The sequence below is a fragment of the Protopterus annectens genome, chromosome 9.part0 (genome assembly GCF_019279795.1).
Source record: "Protopterus annectens isolate FY-2018-M chromosome 9.part0, PAN1.0, whole genome shotgun sequence".
NCBI lineage: Eukaryota > Metazoa > Chordata > Ceratodontiformes > Protopteridae > Protopterus > Protopterus annectens.
The window spans coordinates 1,159,586,001-1,159,612,455 of NC_056743.1; the positions used below are offsets into that span (position 1 = coordinate 1,159,586,001).

The 26,455-nt window shown below is 43.9% G+C and overlaps 1 protein-coding gene across 1 annotated transcript in view; it reads right to left on the reverse strand.

Annotated features, from left to right (window-relative positions):
* Positions 1-26,455, reverse strand: part of LOC122811893 (matrix metalloproteinase-17-like) — a 609,760-nt gene that overhangs the window by 420,592 nt on the left and 162,713 nt on the right. Inside the window, exon 6 of the mRNA XM_044084040.1 lies at positions 2,897-3,073. Coding sequence (XP_043939975.1) covers positions 2,897-3,073 — 177 coding nt within the window. The remainder of the gene's footprint in view (positions 1-2,896; positions 3,074-26,455) is intronic.

The window sequence follows — 26,455 nt, forward strand, 5'->3', positions numbered from 1 at the left end:
AGTGTACAACATTAAAAAGACCGAGGGATTTTACATATCCTACCTGCCTGTTTTGGGACAGCTGGCTGACTATCAGAAAAATTGTAGCCAGTAAAATACACATCCTGTAAAGCAGACAGAATAGCAGGAACAGCTGTGGGTTATGGGAAATCCTTCTGTAACAACTCAGTATTTTCAGACGGGCTAAGAAACCTCAGTGTTATCTCACTGAAAACACTATCAAATTGTAGCCATAGTCTCAGAGAAAGAGAAATCCCCACAGGGAGAATCAGATACTATGCTCTCCTCTAAGTCTAAATCAGAAATCTGAGGGGAAAAAAATATATCAATCCCTGCATCTTCCTGCTCAGCTTCAGAATCTTGGATCTTTTCAGGAAAAGAGGAATCCCTCCTTCTTTTACCATAAACTACCTTTCAAGAAGGACCATTAGCCAGAATTAAACCCTTAGCCAGACCAAGTAAACGAATCCTATCCAAAGAAATTTGAGGAGAAATAGATATAGCCTTGGATTTCTGCTTCTTTTTACAGGAAAATGGGACCAACAGTGTTACGAATGGCTGCAGCTGCTTCCCCAGGGATGAGCACAGTATTCTGAAACAACAAGGAAACCTACACTGTTCCCTCTCCCAGGACTGACATGAGTATCTTCTTTCCCAACTGAGGGTTCTCTAGCAGCCACAGTGGACATGGCTAAACCCCATCCATAGTGGCTGTAGGTGTTACAGCACAGGGAATTGTGGAGGTGCACAGCAGAGGAATTTTATATAATATAATATGTGAATGTGTTATTAAGTAAGCACAAGTCGGATTTTGAAAGGTTTTGCATATGCACAAAAAAATTTTAACATGTGAATGTTATAAGGTATATATGTAAACTTTGTAATATTTATATGTTTTTAAAAAAGGATATATTTGATAATATTTGATGTGACAAATCAGTAGGGGGCATTGTTGTATAAATGAAGCTGTATAAAACTGTTATTTATCCTTGAAGGTAAAATAATGAGGTGCCAGATGCTTACATAAAGTGAGTTCAGCTCTTACTTTCTTGCATGTCTCGTAATTTTGCTGTGATGAGTATCTCCTTTCCCAACTGAGGGTTCTCTAATAGCCACAATGGACATAGCTAACTCCCATCCATAGTGGCTGTAGGTGTTACACCACAGGGAATTGGGGTAAAAGAGGAGTGGTCTGAGGTACAACAAATGGATACAGCAGAGTCACCCACCTGTGATGGAGGCAAACTGCTAGACTGCTGTGGTGGCAACGGTTGTTTGCCTAACTTTTTCTTTTTGTGGCTGGAAGGACTGACCATTAGACTGGTAATCTGCTCCATGGTCAAGTTGAAAATGATGCCTGTTTCCTGGAGAAGTCAAGCATCAATTGTTGGTAAAACTATCAGTACACAAAAGTTACTTTTTTGACAGAAAAAAACACAGTTAAAAACATTTTAGAAAACACTATGTCACCCCAAGGGAAAAATAAACAATTTTTCATAGATAAAAATGTTTTCAGTTAGTTTAAACTACTTTTTACTGAAAAAAATGAGTACTCCATTTAAAAGTATGCTACAGTCTCAAGATAGTTAAATGCTACATAGCTGGATGGACTATGTTACATGTTACAGAGCTCGATGGACTGTGTTACATGCTACAGAGATGGATGGACTGTGTTACATGCTACAGAGCTGGATGGACTGTGTTACATGTTACAGAGCTGGATGGGCTTTGTTATATGTAACAGAGTTGGATAGACTGTGTTGTACATTACAGAGCTGGATGGACTGTGTTACATGTTACAGAGCTGGATGGGCTCTGTTAAATGTTACAGAGCTGGATGGGCTGTGTTACATGTTACAGAGTTGGATAGACTGTGTTGTATGTTACAGAGCTGGATGGACTGTGTTACATATTATAGAACTGGATGGACTGTGTTAAGAGTTACAGAACTGGATGGACTGTGTTACATGTTACAAAGCTGGAGGGACTGTGTTACATGCGACAGAGTCGGAGGGATTGTGCTACATGTTACAGAGTGGGATGGACTGTGTTACATGTTATAGAGATGAATGGGTTATACTGTGTCTTACACTGATGGGTGAGTTATGCTGTTCTACAATACTTGTTGAACTAGGCTGCATTAGCATACTGATTGATTGAACTGATCGGTAACCTAGGCCCCAGCCACTGAGCTATGAGCCATGTTTGCAATGGGAATAACACAGCCTGTTAATGTAATGTAAGTTCTAACACTTGTATTCTTCAGAACAGAACACATGCAGTGCTTTCAATAAACAGCATCAGCAAGACTATATGCATTCCCTTAGCATAAGAACAAGTTGTTGTTGTTGTTGTTGTTGTGTCTTTCAGCTTTTTCCAGTTAGGGGTCGCCACAGCGGAACTCCGGTCCGGTAATGATTGGCAGTAGATTTTTACATGCCGAGTTGCTGGCCCTGACGCACAACCTTCAACGAAGGTACGCCCATTCATGCATGTCTCAACACAGAAGACGCTCTAGCTGAGAATCGAACAGGACAACGTCTTACTGTGAGGCGACAACACTACCGCAGCACCACCACCACAGTTAGCATAAGAACAAGTGACATGCTAAAAAGTGCCTGAATCCTCTTTTACCTTGTCAGAAATAAGTCGATTCCAGTCACCCCCCCCCCCCCACACACACACATACACACACACACACACACACACACATACGGACAAACACAACACACATCAGCTTCTGTCTCTGTCAACTCTAACTCATAAAAATAAAGGAAAAATATATGGCCTCATCTTAAAAAAATGAGAGAGTTAGGATATCATGGATACAAACATCTTGGTATTATAAGTGTATAAGCTCTAAAAAACATAACAAGAAAAAAAAAAGGCAGCATACCATAAAGTTTCCATATCTCATTCTTATCTTCTTCATGGAGTTGGTACTCCAATGGATCTCCCACAGGTCCATGGTAGTAAGGGCGCATGATCGACTTCTTGGCTGACAGATGTGAGAGGCCAAGTGCATGACCAAATTCATGCACAGCCACAGCAAAAAGGTCTGTCCCATGACTGTCTGCAAAGGCAGTTAGGAAAACATAATGTTATTATGTGTTCAAATAGAAAAGGCAGGACAAAATATGCCATGACTTGTAAGGGGTAAAAAAGAAAGGGTCTATGTAGTTATTTCCTTATAAAAATCAGACTCTACTAGTCTTTCATTCCTCTAAACTAACATATAGGTTCATAGGTTCGTAGGCTGGTACTAGGCTATACTTTTCCTCTGATACATTGAAATCTAACACAACACTTTAGACTGTAGACAAATATTTCTACTTATCTCCTTGTTACATATCATTATGAAAATGTGCATAGGGGATACTAATGAACTTCTTGGTTCTGGGAAGATACAAGGATGTCAGAATCAACATTATTACTCATTTAATTAGATTGCAGATAACATATCTGGTCACTAAACAGCAGGAACAGTTGATGAAACAGTTTCTATGTAATATTAACATATTTTTTTTCCCTATAGGAAAATGAGAAGGTTCTTCTATACAGTACATATTTTACCAACTTCCATACCAGACTTTATTCTTACCCTGGGATTCATGAAGCTCAGCGCAAGGCCAGCATTAGGCTTGCGCCGACCGTGCGGCATGAAGATGGCACAGTAGCGCCAAATGCATATTAATGAAGGCGCGCTGCCGCCACAGCCACGTGCATAGGAAAGGAGCGCGAGTGCATAGGGCGTGTCGAAGTGCCGCACGGAGGCGTGGAAATGTCAGCTGTCGACGTGCAACCTAAAATGCTTGCATATAACAATTTGCAAGCAATAGTAATCACATCTGTCAGTGTCCGTGGATACTGAAACATATGCAAAGCATGCAAGACAGTTCCTGCGAACACAAAATGAAGAAGCAAACACAAATGCACAGTAGGGAATAACGGGTCCCTATCCCGCAAACAAATGACATTGAAAACCGTGTGCCCATAGTCCAACGCAGTGTAGATAGTTAAACCAAGTGGAAGTGAAACGCATCATATGTTAGCGAGCCGCCAATAGGTACGTCCAGCCCAATGGTCAGGGTCACCAGCTGACCCATATTGTGAGGGAGGGTACACAGCTGGGCAGATGTGTCCATAACAAAAACACAATAAATGTACATATCTAGTGACTGTATGACCGAATTATATCCCACAATGCATGTAATAGTCACATGCAATAGGTATGTTCGTATTTCACATACCAAATGTGACAGGAAATAGAATAAGCATGTAAACGAAACAGAAGGAGCATATAAACTGCTACAACAATAAGGCAACATGTAGGCTGAAAGGAACAGTATTATCCTTACTGTTGACTGTGGGTATGTGTTGTCCAGTACATTCGGATATGTGTCCGGAATATATCCCATCCTGGACATAGGAAAAAGTGGAATCCTACCAATTACTAGAACAGTCGGCCAAAATCCGCACATCAGTGGTCCAAGCCAAACTTGTCAGGATGTGTCACAGCTGAACGGGTATTACCCAAGTCTACCAACCATGTCATGAAAGTTAAGTATGGGCGTGTACCTATGTGCGTGAGGTATAGCATGTGGAAAGTCAAACATGGCAGGGTAGTCCACACAACCATACAGGAACATGACATATGTAGGGTATGCAATGTGTTACCTTGACCGTGTCATGGGCCATCAACCAAAGCAGTGATGGATGGAGTGTCAGGAATATATGTGTGTGTGGGGGGAATGGGTAATGGTATAATCCTCCAAGGCGACACTGTGTTGTATGCAGAATAGGTGAAGCGGAGGTGTATGAGGGAGCACCGGGTGAAGCAGAAAGAAACACAAAAACATGTATACATATCTGCAATACAACCAGACAGGCCATACTGTAATCCCACAAATATATGAATATTAAAATGTGCGATACAAATGTATAGACATGTCACTGGCACATACCCATAGAGTGGTCCTGATGGAACTGGCCATATCAAATGCAACACACCTGGATGTATAATAGACTACCCAGCATCCCCTCGACAGCACACAACCAGCTCCCATACCTGAACGTCCACCAAATCCAGCCATACTTGGCCTACTGGTTTGGTGCAGCCACATCTACACATAGTGACCACTACACATATGTAGTAGGTAGTGTCACCCTAGGCAGTTTCAGGATTGCAAACTATGTATCCCTTGCATGTATACCCCCAGCACATTTTCATAACACCAGAAGAATGATCAGTATTTGTCTTGTTTTGGTCTTGTTCAATTTTTGGGATATCCCTCATAGGATAAGTAACCTATGTAAACATTAGAATGGGTATGAAGACACGAAGTCCAGTCCTGTAGATATCTGGACACAAGTTGGAATGTGCAGTAGTGATGCACAAGACTGTCCAGCCCTAGATGGTCATGCAGAACCTACTACCCAGGATCAAACACCTGCCCATGACGCACGTGTCCCGACACGAATAAGCGAGAGAATATATTGCACACATTAGCATAGTGGCACATGGTATAAGGGTGATGAAGGCACTGATGTAAACAGGATACCCCCTGATCCACTGTGTGAGGGACAATTAATGTGTGTGTGGGTGTGACCTGACCAACAATGATACAATGCCAAATGTCCTGTGATTGTAGGAAATAACTATGTACCATACTGCATGTAACAGTTGCCTAAAGCGGTCACATCAGGACAGAATAAACGTAATTTGTAGAAGAAACAGGCAAACAACAAAAGTGCCAAAGGTATAAGGCTCACAGCTAGGAAACAAATGAATGTTCTAAACCTGCACTGACCGTGGCTATGTGTTGGCCCAAACAATCTGGTGTCCACAGTAGGGTTACCATCTGTCCCGCTTTGCGAGGGACAGTCCCTCTTTGGACAGTTGTGTCCTGACAAAATACATTACAAATGGCAGATGTCTTGGGATTGTAGGACATAATTATGTCCCATATGTTATGTAATAGTTGCAGAAAATAATTATTTCAGTATCTAAAATACCTAAATGTTACAAGAAACAGAATAAGCAACTAAACCGCTACAACAATAGGCTTTTATGTAGGCAAATAAGTAAAGTTCTATCCTTTGTACTGACCGTGGGTATGTGTCGGCTTGTAAAATCTGATATGTGTTCCGAAAATGTCCCAACTTGGCCATTTGAAAAGGTGGCAACCCTAGTCCCCAGAATACATCCCAACCTGTACATATGGCAATGTCAACACTACCAATGGTCAGAGCATTCGCACAATAACTGGCCAGCCTCTTAACTACTCACAAAGCCAGTCACCTTTGGGGGAAAGGTGTTGAATGAGAATGACTACTTACAACAATTAAGAGTAATAGACGCATTTAACTGCAGAAAATTAGTAGTATTACGAATTTGTCAACACGTTCCAAGTTAATAGTACTAATATGGTAGAAGTGTCCATGATTGTCCCTGAATTGTCATAGTCTTCTCCCTGTCACTATAGAAACGAGTCCCTGAGTATCACAGAGGTCCGTACACATAAGTACACCAACCGTCACATCTGTTGACAGGACTATTGCATACCTGTAGTGAATTTATAACAGATGTCCAGAATAATATTCATTGTATCTATAAATGAATGAAATAATCAAATGGGAAAGGAAACATTTGGAAACCACCCCCCCAACCTGCATTATGTAGTGGAACTACTCCCTGCCCTAAATTATGTAGCGCCGACACAATAATGTGGTCAGAGGTGCCCAAACACCTGCATCTGTAAACACAGGTAGAATGTTAAAATCTGGACTAACTCTGCCTATGTGCTACGTCTGATCTTTGACCAGCGCCAGGGCAATTCTAGTCACCAGTCAGCCAAGCCTAAACCCAGACCAGCACATGAACACCCTGACAATGCACGCATGTGTGAAGACTATAAGCGCAGTAGTTCTGAATATCCTTGGAGTGAGTAGACTTGCAGCACGGGTTCAGAGCAGTAGGAAACAGGGAATGTCCTAATTGTAGTACTGCGGTTTTCCCAGCAAGAGAATGGATGCCTGCTGTGTAAGGGAAGCAGTGAGGCGTATGTCAGAGTAGCTATGAACCATGGGTATACATATAAATGAGCCAGAACACCAGTAGTGTAGTGGTTACAGCATCCGCCCAACATAAAGGCATTCCCGGTTCAAGTACGACTATAGCACATATTAATTGTGTAATGAATGCCCCTGTGCTGTAAAGCCAACATTTATACATGTAAAGGTGACCACGTTCGCATGGGTCCGTTAACCGGATTCCATCAAAGTGGTACTTTCATAAGGAATAAGGCACATGTAATCCCAAAGAAGTGCCTGAAAACATATGTAACTCAGAATAAGTAGATGCAAGTGTGCCTGCGCGGGTGTATGCAGCTATTAGCATAGCAAATGTATGTTGTCTTGTACAGCTGTAACTTTTATATATATAGATAGATAGATGTGTGTATAGATAAATATCCACAGACATAACAGAAATATGCAATTATATATCTACATATTTATCTATAGATAGACATATATATATATATATATATATATATATATATATATATATATAAATAAATATATATATATATATATATATATATATATATATATATATATATATATATATATATATATATGGGTCTACTTCTAAACACTGACATGCCGATTCCCGACACAAAACTCACTGACGTAAATAACCGACAACACACAAACCCGACACAAACCCGACAACAAAACACCGAACACCAAATCACCGACACGGGCGTAAACAACAGACACTACATACCATACACACTAGCCCTGACCCAAACCCTAACCCTAAGGTCCGACACTATCGCACACTTCACCTACATGCACCCTAACCCTAACTCACTTACACACCCCTAGCCCAAGCTCCGACACTAACGTACACATCACCTACCTGCACCCTAACCTAACTCACTTACACACCCCTAGCCCAAGCTCCGACACTAACGTACACATCACCTACCTGCACCCTAACCCTAACTCACTTACACACCCCTAGCCCAAGCTCCGACACGTACATCACCTACCTGCACCCTAACCCTAACTCACTTACCTGACCACTCCTACCTCCGTCACTATCGCACTTACCGGTCGCGATCACAGATTACCCCTTGTCGGTCTTTCCACTGTCGGCGAATCACCCTGTCGGTATAATGCCTGTCGGTCATCTGGCGTCGGTGATTTCCGCGTCGGGGAATCGGCGTTTCGGTCATTTGAATGGGACCCATATATATATATATATCTATATATATATATATATAAATATATATATATATATATATATATATATATATATATATATATATTTATATTTATATATATATACACACACACACACACATATATATATATATATATATATATATATATATATACATATATATATATATATATATATATATATATATATATATATATATATATATATATATATATATATATATATATATATATATATATATATATATATATATATATATATATATATATATATATATATATATATATATATATATATATATATATATATATATATATATATATATATATATATATATATATATATATAGATAGATACACACATATATATATATATTCATAAATATATATATATATATATATATATATATATATATATATATATATATATATAGATAGATATGTAAGGAACTGAAAGATGAAAGCAAACATAAGGGTTGTGAAGGGAATCCAGAGCAAGTAAGGAATTATGAAGTGCTGCTTGGCGTATGTCACATAAAGCTGCACAAGTGTGAGTAGAGCACCGCTCTTCACACCAGAGGCAGGGTTATACCAGTGGCCATAACATCGTTGAAGTGCTACGTCAACATTGTAAACAGACGGAATGTAGTACATGTTGCGGCCACCTACACTTGTAACCTGCAAATTGTTCGTAATCCATAACACCAGGAAAGGCACGTATGTGCAAATATGAATGGATGGTGAGCTTGTGAATACACGAGGCGGTACAAAATGTGTGTAGGGCCCCAACGCTCATGAGAGGGCAATGTGTAAAGGTGTGTCATGGCTGTGATATCAGGTGTATAATGGCTGTTATGCATGGAAACTCAACACGGGTGTGCAGGAGAAACTATGGATATGCAATTATGGACACAGGAGTGCTAGGGTATGGTGCGCCGGGTGCAATGGAGCGGCCCATGGAGGTCAGCTAGTAGGTGCGATTCCCAGGTAGAGCGTTGTCTGTGTGGAGACATGCGTGAATGGGCTTATCGTTGTCGGACGTTGTGCGTCAGGGCTGGCAGCCTGGCACGTAAAACCTATACGCCACCCATGAGCGGAACGGAGTTCTGCTGTGACAACCCCAAACCGGGAAAAGCAGAAAGACACAACTACATGAAGACAACAATATTTTGATGTACAGTCACAGTAATACAAACACACATCCTATCAACAGTAATAATATGAATGTGTACAGAAACAAATACAGTAGCAGGAATAATAGGCTGCGCACACGAGTAATAGGTCGAATGACATTGTATCACATCCCAGTTAGCAGCGGCACCCCAGACATGAAAAACGTGCAACATCTGTCTGCTGTATAATGTGCAAAGTTAATGACCACAAGTTCACTGGAGTGAAGTGTTGGTGTTATAATGACTAAGGCAATAGTATGCTGTTGAAGCAGAGATAAAACACAATACACATGTGTAAGTGTCCATGTCCGGGAAATGTATAGGTTAATGGACACACAGATGTATATATAGATAAAAATGTATATATACATATAGCTATATTAATTTACATACACATATATATTCATATGGATATATATATATATATATATATATATATATACACACACACACACACACACACACACACACACACACACACACACACACACACAAGGATATACTACGGATATATATATATATATATATATATATATATATATATATATATACACAAACAACAGGTAGCGATATATACACATACACACAAAACAAAATATATATGTCAGTGTAGATATACACATGTACATAAATAGGTTACTTCACAGCAATTAGGGGTAACATATTCACAGCCCAGGCATATGTGACTGGGAGGTCCAATAAATAAATGTTGTACCCCCCACATCGCCAAGCTAGGCTGGACAGACATACAGACAAGCAATACAGATCAATACACTGCCGCTGTCTAAAACACCGGTAGGAAAGTACCAGTGGGAGAGTTCTGCAAGGTCTACACTTTAAACATGGATAATGGTGTCCCTTGCAGGACCCCAAAAATTCAGGGTACGTGTGAATCTGCTGACATCAATCCGAGCAGGATGTAGGTGTACATGGAACAGTAGGTTGTGCAAGTGTGATAATATATGGGTTGACAAAACGTACGACATGTGTCCCGAGATGGGGAGAGTGGGCAATGTGTAGGGGTGTGCTCATACCCCAGCTGCGCTCACAGTAAGTATTTGTCACGACTGCTGTAGAGGGGTGCCAGGTAGGTGGACCATGGGTATGCATTAATGGGCTTAAATGTGCAGGTGCTGGTTGGCAGAGATGTAGTAGGCCCACCCAGTGGAAGTCATTAATATTCCTATGTGGGCATAGCATATGCCTACACCTCCCAAACCTGAAGAGCACATCTACCGGATAGTCTGTAAACTATCGGGGGAATAAATAGAGACCAAATCAGTGCCGTGTACCCGATTAGCATGGACGTCCATAGTTATGTACCAGAGTGTAACAAAGTCCAACTAAACACTTCCAGAACTAGTGATATTAGGCGAACAGGTGTCAGGATACAGGTAATGACAGATGACAACATGTATGAGTCATAAACAGCATGTACCTCGACAAACGTGAATGAATACATATGCTCTGTGACTGTGAATGTGTCTAGTTAATAGAACCAACTGTCTAAATGTGTCTCAAAGGGTGTTATGCATTGTTCCTGATACAGTGTTCATTCACACCCATTGGTATGTGAGTTCTGCTACTGACGTAAAGTGCATAATTTGCTGACCACTTCAGGTAGATGATAGCATAATAGAAGAGGTTCAACACCCGTACGCCTGCGAGGGACACACCCGTCTGGGCAGTTTTGTCCTGCAAAATGACAGTTATGGCACATGGCCTGTGAGTTTGGGAATGGAGGCTATATAGTGTGTGTAGTGGTGTCAGACATCAATTTGTTGTATCAGTAACAGCTACATGTAATAGGAAACAGTATTATCAATTATAATGCTACATGAATAACCTTAATGTATGCAAACCGTGGAAGTCGTCCATTTACTACTGGCTGTGGGTATGTGTTGCCTTGACACGTGATAGCTCTACATATAGGGTCTATAGGGCCACCGCCATTCTGAATGGCCAAAGTGGAACCTGCTCTGTAGAAATGTCAGATGTACCAGGGCAGAACATACCTACAGCCATGCATAGTACAGAAATATACATATCGGAGCAAATCAAAGCGTAGTCTAGCAGCAGTAAAGTTGCTTATGCTACTACATATGACATATTGACGTGTCAGGTATACAAGACGTGTAACAAGCAACTAGTACAGACACGTACAACATGAGAATGTCCCCTAATCAGGACAGTTGCAATGGCTAGAGTATTGTCCATACCATTCAACTGTCCCTGAATGTCAGGTACGTCCCTGAGTTTGACTGAAAGTTTAACTCTATCCCTCTTAATCCCTCCTAAAATTAGTGGTTGTTGAAGGAAAGGTGGTGAATTACACTTACTGACTAATGACAATAAATAAGAGTTATAAACAACTGTTACTTCAGAATATGTGTATTAAGTCATATGCTCTGATTCTGTCAGTGTTTCAAGTTAATAGCACTAGTTTTGTAAAAGTGTAGAAGAAAAGTGAAGAAATTAGGAGGGGTATGTGGGAAACCAAACTTGAATATAGAGAGCTATATTGGAAGATTATATTGGAAGCCACTAAAAGTCCTGGACTTAATGATATGATATCTATAGCACCAGTTTTAAAGTTGAGGAGTGCTAAATTATAATTTGACACTAGGTGGCAGTAGAGGTATACATTTTATGAAAAAGGTTTAGTCCAAGTTTTACGTTTTAACACATATTTTATACAAATTTATATTAAAATTTATATATAAAATGTTTGTTATTTTAAATATATATTATAATTTTATAATGTTCACAATTTATGATGATTTTTGAAATTTGTGTTATTTATTTATTTATATTGGTAAAAGACGGATGTCTGGATCTTCTGCTCATGTTTCACAACATTCTTAATTGAATTATTTATAGACAATGGTTTTAATGTAACTATTGGCTAATTGGTGGTCTGATAGTTCTATTTAAGTGAAGCATATTGTCATTCGCTGTTTTGCCTTTGATGAAGATTTTCGAAAACTTATTTTTTGTGGAAAGCGTTTGGGTGTTTGGACAATAAAATATTTCATTGGTTCTTGGTCTGGACCCTCATTTGGTTCTCCACAGCGAACTTGTTTTATTGGTTTTTGTAAAAGTGTCCCTGATTTTTCTTGACCTGTCCCTGATTCTGTAGAAATGTGTCCCTGATTGGTGGAGAGTTCTGGTATTGTCACATGAGATATGCGTGATGAGGTACTGTCCCATGCAAAGTGGGAAAGGTGTCACTCCTACAGTCTCCTGTTGTGCAATCTGAAAGGTGGACAACGTGCAGTAGGTATGCGGTAGCATGGCTCGGCAGACAGCTGCGTTAACAAACTCAAGTCACATGTCAGCATTGCAGAATATCGGTTCCCATGTATCAGGCAGATGGGAGCAGATCATATGAGGAACATGCATATAATATGATTACGTCACTGGACAGGCCGCCGTGTCCGTACAGTCGAACGCCTACCATCGCAAAATGGTTACACATACCAGATACTGTAGTCATGTAGTCCGAAGTAATACGCATCACAAGGGATCGCACACACCCAGCATGAGTGACAAATGTAAGCAGAAATGACGGTGAGCGAGCGGCGGTAAGCGTGTTTGTCTCCCAGTATGCCAGTAGTGCACTGTCAAAGAAATGTGGAGTCTAAACGTGTATAAGGTGCTGTGACCAGAGGTCAGCAGTGCTTAACACTGTGCAAACCCACGCACAACTGCTCCCACCTGCTGGAATGTGCCTTACTCAGTCTGTGTCCAAAGGCGATGGCCAGTCCGCAAACAAAGAACCGCCCTATACACGTGATGATAGAAGTACCCTGTGCACATAGCTCATGTGAATTAACAATAGACCATGGCATATGTACAGACAATAGACCACACACACACACACACCATACAGCACAGACATCCAACAGTATAGCAATGTACTGGCAGATATGTCCGGACCACTGGTGTATGCATGCCTAGCCGTCCTGTGTTTCAGTGTGTGAGCATGCCCAGTATGACTTTTACGCATGTTGTCGACTGACATTACCGTCATACCGTCATGTGTGTGAGCATGCCAAGTATGGCCAACTGTTTTGCTTGTGTCACATGTCCAGATAGTACTGTGTTGCTGACCCCTCCGTTCTACACAGACAGGTGTCATGCTGTGTCTCCAGGGTAGCTAATGGTCATGTGGCATTGACAGTTGCTACATGTCTGCATAGCGTGGGGGGACATCCAACCACAACCACAGTCCTACACAGCACCGTGGGTGGTGCACATGACTCTCACATGTGTAGGTTTGATGGGGGGCACAGCCAACAGTTATACACATCTGCTGCTACTGTACTGGTATGCTGGGTACACCATGTCAGTGTGTGGACCTACCTAAATTGTTGGTTGGAGGGATACCAGAGTACGTCAGTTCCCAGCTTTAATTACCAGCACAGTGGTGTTGGACATCCTAGCTTACACAACCTACATCAAACTGCCTGGCCTGCTGTCATCTGTGTGTGTCTTAGGGAGTTGGGGTCATTCATTGGGCATATCCATAGCCCATTGTATATCATTTGTCTGTATTGGTCCAAATCTGTCCAGCTGCATGGAATGTGTGTGGGCTGTACGGACACACATGATGGTCAGCCCATAATCTGCAGTGGGTTAGGACACCCTGTGTACTACAGGCTACCATTGTGACCCCCTTATGTGCTACAGAGGTCATGGTGCCACTATGGATGTGTACTGTCTGCTGCCCTAACATTTGGCCACCACAGTCACTTGTATGCTCACATATATACCATAGCAATGGGTAACTACACATTCTAATACAACTGCCACTTGTTAAGTCAATAGACATACCCTGGGTGTGTTCCGGACTTGAGGACGGTGCTGGAGTGCTGCCTATGTCAGATGCACACAGTGCACCTCCTATATATGGCTGAGCACAGGTACTGTCATGTTTGGCATCCATTGTACTGTGTGCGGGTCAGAGAGGGGAAATCCGTGGGTACCTACTGTGTCAGTGCATATGCTTTGTGTTGCCTCTTTGCCAAGGGCAGGTCATACTGTGCACGGGCTTTCACTGACTGTGCCCTGCTCAGTTAGTTCCTTCACCAAGTCACACTGTGCCTGTACAGGCCTTGGCAGTGGTGTTGGGCTGTGTGGCCCTGCCACATGCTGTTCCTGCTGCAACTGTTACTGCAGGATAAGATTGTGTAGCATAGCAAATACCATAACAACTTGTATGCATGTAGCTTGTGAATACTGCAGAGCTCCAACGGATGTGTCCGGATACCAGAACTGTGAACTGAGCATCCCAAACACATGCACAAGTATATGTCTTGCCTGTGTATCCGCCTCAGTATGGTGTGAGTGTTCAGGTGTGTGTGCATTGCTGATGGGTGTCATCAGCCACGACACCAGTGTTTACCCAGCATCCCCCACTAGGAGACTGTAGGGGATGTCCATATTGGCATTGGTGTGCTACAGCTGTGTCAGAAGCCATATATCGGACACATCATAGCTTCCAGGGCAGACAGCACACACATTCAATCTCATGCCCTGGCCATCGCATATGGCCTAGCTGTTGGAGGGTATGCCCCTGCAGTGACTGTAGGCCCTACCCTGGTCACCAGGTGTTGCTACAATGTGTATGTGTGTGCAGGTTATAGCACCCAGTACCCCAGGGTAGTCATCCATGTGGTTGAACAGATGCATATTGCTGGTCTACTAATCACGTGTGTTGAAGACATGTACGTGCTCACTAGCATGTGTTGACATGGCGTCTGTGAACTGGTGCAATACTCTGGATGCAGATGCCTGTGAGATACCCATGATATCCCCAGTTGTGCTGTGTGAGGTACCTGTGGCTAGTACAGCTAGGCCAACACATACCATGGTATCCACTGTGATGTGTTTCCCTCAGCCTGTTTGATGTGTCAGGTGTGGCAGGCACAGGTCAACAAGCTGCTGTAGGAGGTCTCTGTCCACCCCATAGTGCTCTAACATCCCCAGCCCATGTAGCCCCTGGTAAGTCACCCTCAGTCTATAAAGTCTTATGTCACCCCAGTAAGGGTTGTTTGGCAGCATACACATCCTCACTGCCCAGCCTCCTGCACATGTTGGTATATGTTGCCTGCTGCAGCCCGTGTCATTTGGTTGGATTGTGTCATGAAATGTCCCTGCAGGTATACACTGGTGGTGTAGAGTGCGGACGAAACCTGTGTGTATGCTGCTTGCTCGCATTAATGTACTGTTCATGTGCGGGCTGGCCATGTCATCTGCTGATTGTGCTGATCAACACCTGTTTGTGCAGCCTGTACACCCTGACTACCCCACCACTGCTGTCATCCCTCCCAATGTCACCAGGCAGGTATAGACACACCCCTAGCTTAGGTGTGCTAAGGCAGGAGCACTCCCGAGGCACAGTTCTGCAATGTACATACAGTATATGCCTGACCCCCCTCCCATGCTGTCAACTATATTCGAGACCTGCACCCAGCTGACTACACACATACACTCCAGGGACAAGCAGCACACCCTGGTGATAAAAGTTAACCACTACAGTCAACCTCATCTGCATAGTATCGTCTTCTAATGAATAGTTATATGACCCATACCGAACCTCCAAATTAATAACCACTGCTCAGTGTCACTCAGATCCATATATAACTGGCAACAGGTGCTTTACTATCACCATATTCAATGTCCCATGGTCTTTCCAGTAACAAAATAACCAGTATCTACACGACTACAACCCATGGCCCTGCACACTACAGATGATGTGCATTACCACCACGCCATGGCAGATATACATAGATCCCAGGTTATCACAAACAGATCATCCGGCACAAACATTCAATAGTGCTGATGTCCCCAGACATATATATTCACATCTATGTCCACCTCTACATCTACATATATCATATATATTATTTGTATACATATATACATGGACATATATATATATATATATATATATATATATATATATATATACATACACACATATACATGTACACACATATGTAGATATGGCATTTATATCACAACAGCAGACCACATGACAGCAATGCATTAGGCAGGAATGAAAAGGAAACAACATGTGCCACCTGCATCATGTAGTGTTGTTACTATCAAGGCACGTGTGTTATGTTGTGTCACACGGGTCAGACCATATCAAGGGTAAGAGTAGGGCTGCTGACAGTTACTCACCAGACCTATTGGCGAATGTATGTGTTGACAACCCAGTGTCTTGGCAGAATATGTGGGCTGTGGACACTATATAGGTCAGCAACAAAACACACTGAACACATCCCGCAGCTAGCCACCCACAGATACCAACACATATGGTATAACTGCCAAACACACACACCTGCCATGCCTTGGAATCGAGCACCTACCTGTTTAGTCTACCACACTACAGCATTATGCAGTAACAGAACTACCAAGTTCCAGCATCACCGCACTCCCACAGGCATACATCTAGGTGGATGACATCATCCGCAAAGGCAAAGACGCCAATAGGGAATGTATGGGGAGTGAGCCATCTAAAAGCATTACTCTGTCCCCAGGCAGCTGGAAACACACACACAGACACACACTTGACAGGGTTGGGAGTCGAACAAACACCTAACTACCTTATCACACTACAGCATTACGCAGTTACAGAATGCGTATCGAGATTATTGGTACACAGCACTCCCAGAGGCATATTTCTAGGTGGATGACATCATCCGCAAAGGCAAAGACGCCGATAGGGAATGTATGTGGAGTGAGACATCTAAAAGCATTACTCTGTCCCCAGGAAGCCAGAAACACACAAACACACACACACACACACACACACACACACACACACACACACACACACACACACACACACACACACTTGGCAGGGCTGGGAGTCAAACATACACCTAACTACCTTATCACACTACAGCATTACGTAGTTACAGAATGCGCTATCGAGATTACTGGTACATAGCACTCCCAGAGGCATATTTCTAGCCGGATGACATCATCCGCAAAGGCAAAGACGCCGATAGGGAATGTATGTGGAGTGAGACATCTGAAAGCATTACTCTGTCCCCAGGCAGCCGAAAACACACACACACACACACACACACACACACACACACACACACACACACACACACACACTTGGGAGGGCTGGGAGTTGAACATACACCTAGTTATCTTATCACACTAGAGCATTACGCAGTTACAGAATGCGCTATCGAGATTACTGGTGCACAGCACTCCCAGAGGCATACTTCTAGGTGGATGACATCATCCGCAAAGGCAAAGACGCCGATAGGGAATGTATGTAGAGTGAGCCGTCTAAAAGCATTAATCTGTCCCCAGGCAGCTGGAAACACACACACACACACACACACACACACACACACACACACACACACACACACACACACACACACACACACACACACACACACACACACACACACACACACACACACACACACACACACACACACACACACACACACACTTTGCAGGGCTGGGAGTCGAACATACACCTAACTACCTTATCACACTACAGCATTACGCAGTTACAGAATGCGCTACTGAGATTACTGGAACACAGCACTCCCAGAAGCATACTTCTAGGTGGATGACATTATCCGCAAAGGCAAAGATACTAATAGGGAATGTATAGACAGTCAGCAGTCTAAAAGCATATTACTGTCCCAAGGTAGATGTAGACAAACACACGGCACTGGTGTGAGCGGGACAACTGCCTATCTGCAGAGCACTATTACAACACTACATAGATACGAGACGCTCCACAGACAGTACAGCCTTCAAGACAGTCAACCAGTGTGTTCAATGTAGTCATCCATCCTGACATGGGGTATGGATATCTGTTGCCTGGATGACCACCATCGCTATACAGGATGTCAATGGTCATGCCCATACACAGAGGCACATCACCGACACAAGGTGTCACTGGGCATGCTCACACACTTAGTATCACACGTCCGTTTGGAATGTACTGTGTGTCCATCTACACAATGGCGTACTGGGCATGCTCACACACTTAGGAGAAGTGAAGGGCTATCTTGCATGCACACGGATTCTAAACACGGAAGGGCACAGTTTGGAATGTACTGTGTGTCCATCTACACAACAGCGTACTGGGCATGCTCACGCACTTAGCAGTTGCAAAGGGCTGTCTTGCATGCACACGGATTCTAAACATGGAAGGGCACAGTTTGGAATGTACTGTGTGTCCAGCTACACAACGGCGTACTGGGCATGCTCACACACTTATCAGTAGCAAAGGGCTGTCTTGCATGCACACGGATTCTAAACACAGAAGGGCACAGTATGGTGTTACTGTCCCCAAGTACATGAAGGCCACTCACATGTACTGACCAGTACACACTCAAGAGCCATCACAGATGTCTCAGGTGCAGATCACAGAGGTAAATGCCGCATTCTACTATGTAGCCCTTAGACATCACCATGTCCTTGGACCAGCAACACACATCTATACATTACCACAACACCATTTGACTCATGACCACTGGACTGTACATAGGTCTACAGCAACTATGCAGACTACACATGTACTGACAGGGTTCCATCATGTGTTATGCAATGCAATGATACCACTGTACATAACCAGGTCAGCTCTACACATAACAGGGGCCCTGAGTCTTACACAGCTGTGACAGATGACTGTCGCTGTACACCAAAGAACACACATGTTTGGATATGACATACATGTAATCGCAGTGGATATGTGCATGGACCACACACACACACACACACACACACACACACACACACACACACACACACACACACACGCAACACATATGTACATAGCATAGCTTTTGCTGTCCACCATGCAGACAAGTGGCTACAGCAATCACACGCATGCACATAGAAGGTAGGACCATGGCTGTTGAATGCTAACAGTACATGAGGTAGCAATATTGACCAAGGAAACATTCTCTCTGTACTAGTTACCCATGACACCCATCATATCATACAACAGTCCATGTGTTATGTATGTCATCACACATGTCCACCAATTGCAATGCATACAAACATGGCAACATGACAGGCATGTAGGACCAACACACATGTACATCTAGTGGTGTGCATGCAGCTACCATGCATGTGCAGTAACTGATGTATGTAATTCATCTGTGCCTAACTACAACATGCAGCTGCACTGCAGCCCCATCATTGACACCTGTATATGGTGAAATACTGACAGTACAGTAGGATGTACATCAGGTATGGATGGATGTGTGTACATAAAGTGGTGAGACACCTTTGCAGATGGATGTTTGCCGGGGACGGCTCACAGGTGTGTCACAAGCCATCCTACCATTACATGTGCAAACAGTACGCTATGTTACTGTTACTTGACGGTGAAGACATAAAACCTACACAGCGGTCGGGTGTTACTGACTGTAAGTGACTTGACACCTGTAACACTTACATCCTCCCGTGTGCATATAGCAGCACAACTGCCGAAGGTAGCGTTGGTACACATAATGCAGCCAATACTGCTGCATATCATATAGCAGGTGTATCATTCACAGTACTGCCATGTGTGTTTGCTTGTGTGACCATATATGCCACATATGGTGGGAAATACATCCCAATTGTTACACACCCCTGTACACTGTTGTAGAGATCTGTACATACTGCAGTGTGGAAAGCATGACATAGGCAGGGGTGGTGTGTGTATCACACACATGTCAGCTATCCGTATGTGAATGACATTTGTGGACTCCACAGTGTGTGTGTGTGTGTGTGTGTGTGTGTGTGTGTGTGTGTGTGTGTGTGTGTGTGTATGCATGTATGGCTGTCTGGTGCATGGAGTGAGGGTGTATGCTACTATACAGAACAGACAGGATCCCTAACCCCTCATGGTGATGCAGTCTACTACCCTGTTGATGCCATCGGTCTCAGCCTTACTGGCTACTTGTACATGTTCATTCTCTGTGTTGCATCATGTGGGTGCACAGTACTGTGAGGGTGATTACCACATAGGCAGGGGTCCTCACCTCAACACTACCGAGTGTGCATTATAGTGTTGTTGACTCCGTGCGTGTGGGCATGTTACTGTGTGTTTCTGTGTATGTCTATGTGTGTTCTCATCCTGTAATGTGACAGGGTATTACTGCTACACAGTGAGGCCTCATGCTATCAAGTTGCCTCTAACGTTATCATTGGCCAGACCACTGTGTAAACCCCCCGCACATACCTGTGATGTGACCTGGTATGGATGTCACATCTCTAGCCACTGTAGCCTATTAAACAGCCCACATGCTTCTGGATCAGTAGATGTATGTACATCTGTGGTATGGTAGCCTTTCTAACAGTCAAGTTGAGGCTACGTATAGCATGCTGGTATTGCCATACATGCCTGTGAGTACTCCAATTTTTATACATGGGAAACTGCAAACACTGCTACTTGCTGGCACATGCAAGTAGACCATAAGGAGGGAACCAGGGCATCATTACCAACATGCTGTTACTGTTGTTACCAAGGCACATACTGTGAACATAGAACAATGCATTATAAACCTGTACTACATGGTATGTCTGGTGCGTGTCAACAGTACACAACTAATGTAATATAAACTTCTCTCACTATTCTGTTCACCCTGTGCATCAGACCATTTAAGCATGTCCCTGCACCGATGGTGTGGATGACAGGGATGCGGCACATGCATCATCATATGCACAGGGTGATAATGTTTGCCATGGGCATAGGCTGCACCAGCGGATGACATCATGTGTGTGGGTAAGGGCCGGTGATCTGATTGGGCATGTGTGGTCGTTATGCATGTGGGTGTTGTGGTGCCCTACAGATGTATTTGCTGTGTGCGTGTATGAGTGCACACAGTTCTGCCTTTTGCCAGGCCTACACAGGGGTATTATTGACAGCTCCAGAATGTATAGACTAGGATGTACAGCTCACTGTGTCTGACCACGGCCACATGACCTGTGCCTGACAGGGATTGCACGGGCACTACCAGGCGGAGGTACAGATTGGCTACTGTCCGATGACACATGTCCACTGGAACCGTGTCCCCGCTGGGAATGTCCAGGACCATGTCCACGTGGCCTGCTGTGTCGTGGTGTGGACAGCGCAGCACCAGCTGCACTGCTACTGCTACCGGCACTATGGCAGCAGGCATGTGAGGTGGCTCATTCACGTTGACCTGCACTAGGTGGTGTAGCTGGCCTACGTCCACATGGCCTATGCCTCACTCCTACCAGAAGTTCCAGCACAGACAGCTCATGCTCGCGGATTGCCATGCCATGGTCAAGGATTCCAACCATGTCACCCAATCGCCTGTCCAGAACATCAGCAATCTGCTGTTGAGCATTTGCCAATGCCTGGATGTTGTTGTTTAGAGTATGGATAGCAGCCCTCTGAAGCCTCTGCCATTCTCTGTTCTGCCATTCAGCATGTGCCTGTGCTGCCATTACAGTCTGGAACATGCGTCTGGTGACACCAGCTGCTGTGCTCTGTCCTGCAGGTGCATGTCTGCCAGAGGTCCTCCTATGATCAGCACTAGCCACATGCCTGTGTGGCACATCTGCAGTCATTACACTGACACTATGGTGTGGAGACACACCTTCTGTAGCCACCACACATTCCTGTTCCAAGCTAACACATGCTGACTGTCCTTCCTCTATGGCCACTGGTGATGGGGTATGTGTTGGCATGAAAACTGTATGCGGGGAAGAGGGGGACATAGCTGGGATGGCAACCATTGGCACAGATTCAGCCCCTGACAACCCTGCCTGTACCTCATGCATATGTTCATCACTGCTAGTATCTGTGGGGACACTAACATCAGACGGACCGCAGGAGGGTAACACACCTACATCGCCTGTGAATGCAAAAAAAACCTCTACATTAAAATAGACACACACACACACACACACACACACACACACACACACACACACACACACACACACACACACCATGCATGTGATTTGACAGACGGCATGCAGCATGCATGTGATACAGCAGACGGCATGCAGCTCAGACATTAATAGTGGTAGTTAGCATACCTCCCTGGGTTGCACACAACAGCAAGCAGGTGTCATATCAGTAGCCATGCAGTTCACACAATCATGGTAGTAAGCATGCAATCCTGTGATACACCATGTTGACCAGCACAGGTTAACTGTACACATGGCTGAAGTGACCTTGACATGTAATCTGCTGACGTGTGCATTGACATGCATACATGTCTGACACAATGGTGTCCTGACACATGTACAGTGTTGTAATGGGTATCACATTGCAGTGTTGTCTGTATGCCCTACAGATAGAATGCATGTTTAGCAAATGTGCATGAGCATGGAAGGGTAGTGTGAGGTGTCTACATTGCTATACAGTGTGAAGTACAGACACTGTGCCATTGCATGGCATCATGAGGTGTCTATATTGCTATACAGTGTGTAATATGCACACATTGCATAGCAATAACTGTGTGCATACACATGACATAACTATGGATCGTGACCCATGTTGCTGAGGAGTATACAAACCAAACCATGCTGTGTCATGTGACAGGTCATGGGAAGACCTACAGATGACACCCTGCACAACTACTACAGAGTCTTAGCTGCCTGGCAGCCATGTCCACACATGGCAGACTTGTCAATACACCATGTCCCACATGACATTGATGTACCACACACACAAGGTGCACTGCTGATGGTGATGTCCTACAGCAGCAAAGGAAATGTATGGTATCTGTGGCCTGATGTGGTGTCAATGTCTGTGGAAGCTGTACAGGTGACTACTGTCATGCTATGACACAGTCGTGATGTTCAACACATCTCATATGGTCGACTTACATGACACCTTCACTAGCTGTGCACAGGCTTTTAGGACGTCCAGTGTACCACATCAACTGTATAATAAGTCGACTAAGGCTATAGTTGGACCATGTGTGGACAATGTGCAACAGGGTGTATACACATCACATCTACTGTGTGGCTACATGTCTCTGGCCATCCTCCATGGCCATGTTTGAACATGTGTTGGCCAAATGTTTGTGATGGCCGTCTATCTCACATGTCTGTGTAGTCCCATATGACATACACCCATAGATGTCAGACATGTCACCTTCCACATGGCTATGCAGACAATGGGTTGTATGTTTGGTATGTGGGGTATGTATTATGGGATAGTGTGACAATATTGCAGCCTGAACACTACATGTCTGGGACATGTCAGATGGCACATCACAATGTGTGCACCCATTGTAGGGGCATATAACACAACAGTGACTCCTGTGGGCTGCCCATATCCCAGCTCACTGTGTGTACTGTTTGCGTACCACACATGTGTTGTTCCAATGTATAGTACATATGCCTACATTGAACAACACCTCCACCATTGTATGCACAGCTGTCACCACATGTAGCAATGACAGATACCATGGTTTCATGTCGGTGTTTCATTTTGTTTGTATATATTGCACATGGGTAACCAGTGTGAATGCTGGGAGATGCAACCTGTATATCATGACTGGACCATACATCATGTGTATATGTGTTAACTGGACACATGGTGAATAGATATATGCATTAACATGCCTGATACTGATGACAGTCTCACCTGCAATGGACTGATGTCTGTGCGGCATGCCAGAGGTACCTGTATAGGGGTGACACAGCAGTTTGAACATTATCCATGACTGTATGACAGCCACAGGGTGCACTGTGCATGTTAACACATTTGCCTGTACAATAGCATATAGTATGCACATGTGTGCATACACAGGGTAGCATACTGTAGTATACAGCATGTGTGTAAACATACCTTGCATATGATGTTACATTACATATTGTACAGTGACATATGCAACTAAATGGGATATAATAGTCATATGTGCAGTAGTGACTTACCAGGCAACTCCAGGCTCATTGGTTGGGAGACACCCACCTCCACGATGGCAGCTAGTGTTTGTGGATGCTGTTCTGAGGGTGTCCCCAGGCTGGCCAGTAGCTCCTCGGTGTATGTGAGTGGGGGCTGGGTTGGTGGCCCACCACCAGTTCTACCTTGTTCCCTGGCGATTGCAGTGGTACACTGTTTCGCATGTATCAGGTCCATGCAGTGTCTGCGCACCTGCTGGTAGGTGCGGTTATGGTCACCCACATCATTAACCCTCCTGCAAAGGTCCTGCCACAGGTCGTCACGCTGCTGAGCATGCTGTGGCACATGGCTGAACAACACCTCATAGTTCTCATGGAGGTACGGGATGAGGACATCATCCTCCTGGCAGCTGTACGCTGGCAGGCGTGAACGAGGCATTATCTGGAAGACATAATGATGGTGACAGGTCACAGTATCACAGAGATGTACAGAGATACAGCTGCACATACATTTGTATTAAATCTAGTACATCTGCACAGTTATCTTTGCAAATCATTATGACACTGACATGACTGACATGTTTGTGTCACACGCATGTAACACCCGTTATGCACTGGATATCATCACCATATATGTGTGTCACCTCTTTACATTGTTCTTACTCCATGTGAATGATGTCTTGATGTGAGCATGTATGTTTGCCTGTACTGGTGTTCTTACCTATCAGCACATGCCTGGATGTGTCCACAGTGATGCTGTTGACCTTGATGCTGTGTATATGTCACATATCAACACATACACTGCCTTAATGGACATGAGCAGTGACCATGCAGACGTACTAATGGAACCTTTACATGCATGTGTTTTGCCATATACATCTACACGGCACTGTACAGCAGTTCAACATCCTGCCACGGATTGCCTGTGTTGCACATGTGATAGACATGGGACAATGGCTAGCCGAACATCATTCGCAGGGATGCTTATCAACTATAGCATGTTTGGGCAAGGTTTTCTAGCTGTATCCGACAACCATTCTGCCACTGCGAGGTGCATCAGTGCCACATTACTGATCCAGACAGTTAATAATACATCTATCATGCGGTCATCACACCATGTATGACAGAGATGACATGTGCAGCATTGATGGACAGGGTTGCATGGTATGGTGGGAGTATGTAAGATGTATGGCACAGGGATCTGTCCAGCATGTGGCGATCCTTGTAGTAGGACGGTGGCTGTCCATGACGTATGTCTTTCAGATCAGGATATGTACGTTTAGCATGTCCAACATCACAGTGTAGCACATGTCTTTATGCAAGGTAGCCAGCATGCTGCATAGTTGAGGTGGGGATTGTGAAGGCTGGTATCACCCATCCACGCATGGCCAATACCCCTTAAAGGTGATATGTGATCCGATATTGGTCACCCGAGTGCTAAGTATGCCTGTCCAATGATCTCCATGCTCATGGATGGCACCCTGTCATGACATGGGTGCCTCGTATGACTACCTAATAGGACTGGAGACGTCACCAACTCAGGGAGGTGAACTGCACAGCACCATCCCTTACACAGTGTCCATAATGTTGACCGCTGCTTAGGTGGTAGTTAAGGGGTAGGGTTATTCACCTAGTGGTGACAATGCTATTATCAGCTGTCAGATTGTGCACATATGTCACACACCTCACCCACAAAGCCCATTCTGTATGTTGTCTACAACACTGAGACAGCTATTGCTCCTAGGTCATGGCCATTCACATCCTTACATACACAGATGCCTCGCATTTGTCTGCCTTGCATTTGTCTGTGTAGCCCATACCACACAGACAAATGCGAGGCATCTGTCTGTGTAGCCCATACCACACAGACAGATGCCTTGCATTTGTCTGTGTGGTATGGGCTACAATGAGGGGGGAGTACAAAACATTAACCCTGTTTTACTGTAGCTGCCACTGGTGTGATATGCGCATGTCACTCTGACACCTTTTGTAGTGCTGATTCTGTCAACAGGCCACTGGTAGAACACTCCTGTGACATACAAAGGTACATCTAGTATACCCAGTGTAGCTGGAACACGGTATGGGTGATGATGTCCTATGACCTGTCACAGGTATGCTATGCAGTGTGAAATCATCCGTACTGTCATCTACTTCTG